Raw genomic sequence first — 1,645 nt, 5'->3', positions numbered from 1 at the left:
TGGGACCACAGTCAGTTAAGTGAAATAGAACATGAATGCATATGAGGATATTCCTTTTGTAAATAACTGGAATACAACATTTTCTCATACTATAGATAAAATAGTTGTACATCAAACCATCTATGAACTAAAAATAACAAATACCAACAGAAAAGAATAAGAAGACAAAGGAAAATCTCAGGATTCAGAGCTATGTTTTGTTGTCATTGGTGTTTGTTTGAATTCCAGGAGAAATGCATCTTACCCTTATAACAATCCTTTGACAGTAACAATTGAAGAGAATTCATGGTCTTAATTATCTGGATATGTCCTATATCCAAGGTTTGTCTTGGATAAAGACCGTTTAAGTACACATGAAATAACATCATGTTGTTTTCCTCTAACTTATTTGTAAACCCAATCCGTGTAATGAATTACAATCAACTAAATTCTTAAATTTTGAGGGGTGAAGATTATCCGAGAAAAAGATGGATTGTTTACTACAATCTGAATCCAGAAGGAATAATCTGCTGCTCATACACGTAAAATTCGGGAAGGCCATTGCAATTGTGGCAATATTGATTATCACGAGAAAGGAGAAAATAAATGTGGAGTAATTTGCTTGACTTTTATTTGCAGTCTTGTATTACAGAATTTGAATATCTACCTCCTCATTAAATCCCTTTGATGTTTTACATGCTGGCTGCGTAGAATTCAAAAGTCAGTGATGAGAAACCACACAGCAATAACAACTTTTATCCTGCTGGGACTGACAGATGACCCACTACTGCAAATCTTGATTTTTATCTTTCTATTTCTCACCTACTTGCTGAGTGTAACAGGGAATCTTGTTATTATCACTCTCACATTGGTGGACTCCCATCTTAAAATGCCTATGTACTTTTTCCTCAGAAATTTTTCCTTCTTAGAAGTTTCATTTACCACTGCCTGCATTCCTAGATTTCTGTACAGTATATCAACTGGGGACAATAACATTACCTACAATGCTTGTATAAGTCAACTATTTTTTGTTATTCTCTTTGGAGCAACAGAGTTTTTTCTCCTGGCAGCCATGTCCTATGATCGGTACGTTGCTATCTGTAAACCTCTTCATTACATGACCATCATGAACAATAGGGTGTGCTCCTTATTAGTCATCTGCTGTTGGGTGTCTAGCTTGATGATCATTCTCCCACCCCTTAGCCTGGTTCTCCAGCTGGAATTCTGTGACTCCAATGCCATTGACCATTTTGGCTGTGATGCAGCACCCCTCCTAAAGATCTCATGCTCAGACACCTGGGTAATAGAACAAATGATTATCCTTGTGGCTGTATTTGCACTCATTATCACCCTAGTGTGTGTACTTCTGTCCTACACATACATCATCAGGACAATTCTGAGATTCCCTTCGGTCCAACAAAGAAGAAAGGCCTTTTCTACCTGCTCATCCCACATGATTGTGGTTTCCATCACCTATGGAAGCTGCATCTTCATCTATGTCAAGCCCTCGGCAAAGGACCAGGTGGCCATAAATAAAGGAGTTGTAGTGCTCAGTAGTTCTGTTGCTCCCTTGTTGAACCCCTTCATTTACACCTTGAGGAATAAGCAAGTGAAAAAAGCTTTCAATGACTCCATAAAGAGGATTATATATCTCTCAAACAAATAG

General features: G+C 37.7%; 1 protein-coding gene across 1 annotated transcript; it reads left to right on the top strand.

Annotated features, from left to right (window-relative positions):
• The first annotated feature begins 706 nt into the window (after positions 1–706).
• On the top strand, positions 707–1,645 carry OR6C2K (olfactory receptor family 6 subfamily C member 2K). The gene is given in 1 exon segment (NM_001391016.1): positions 707–1,645. A coding segment is annotated over 1 exon segment (939 nt).

Source organism: Equus caballus, chromosome 6 (assembly GCF_041296265.1).
Source record: "Equus caballus isolate H_3958 breed thoroughbred chromosome 6, TB-T2T, whole genome shotgun sequence".
NCBI lineage: Eukaryota > Metazoa > Chordata > Mammalia > Perissodactyla > Equidae > Equus > Equus caballus.
This window is presented reverse-complemented; position numbering and strand designations above follow the sequence as displayed.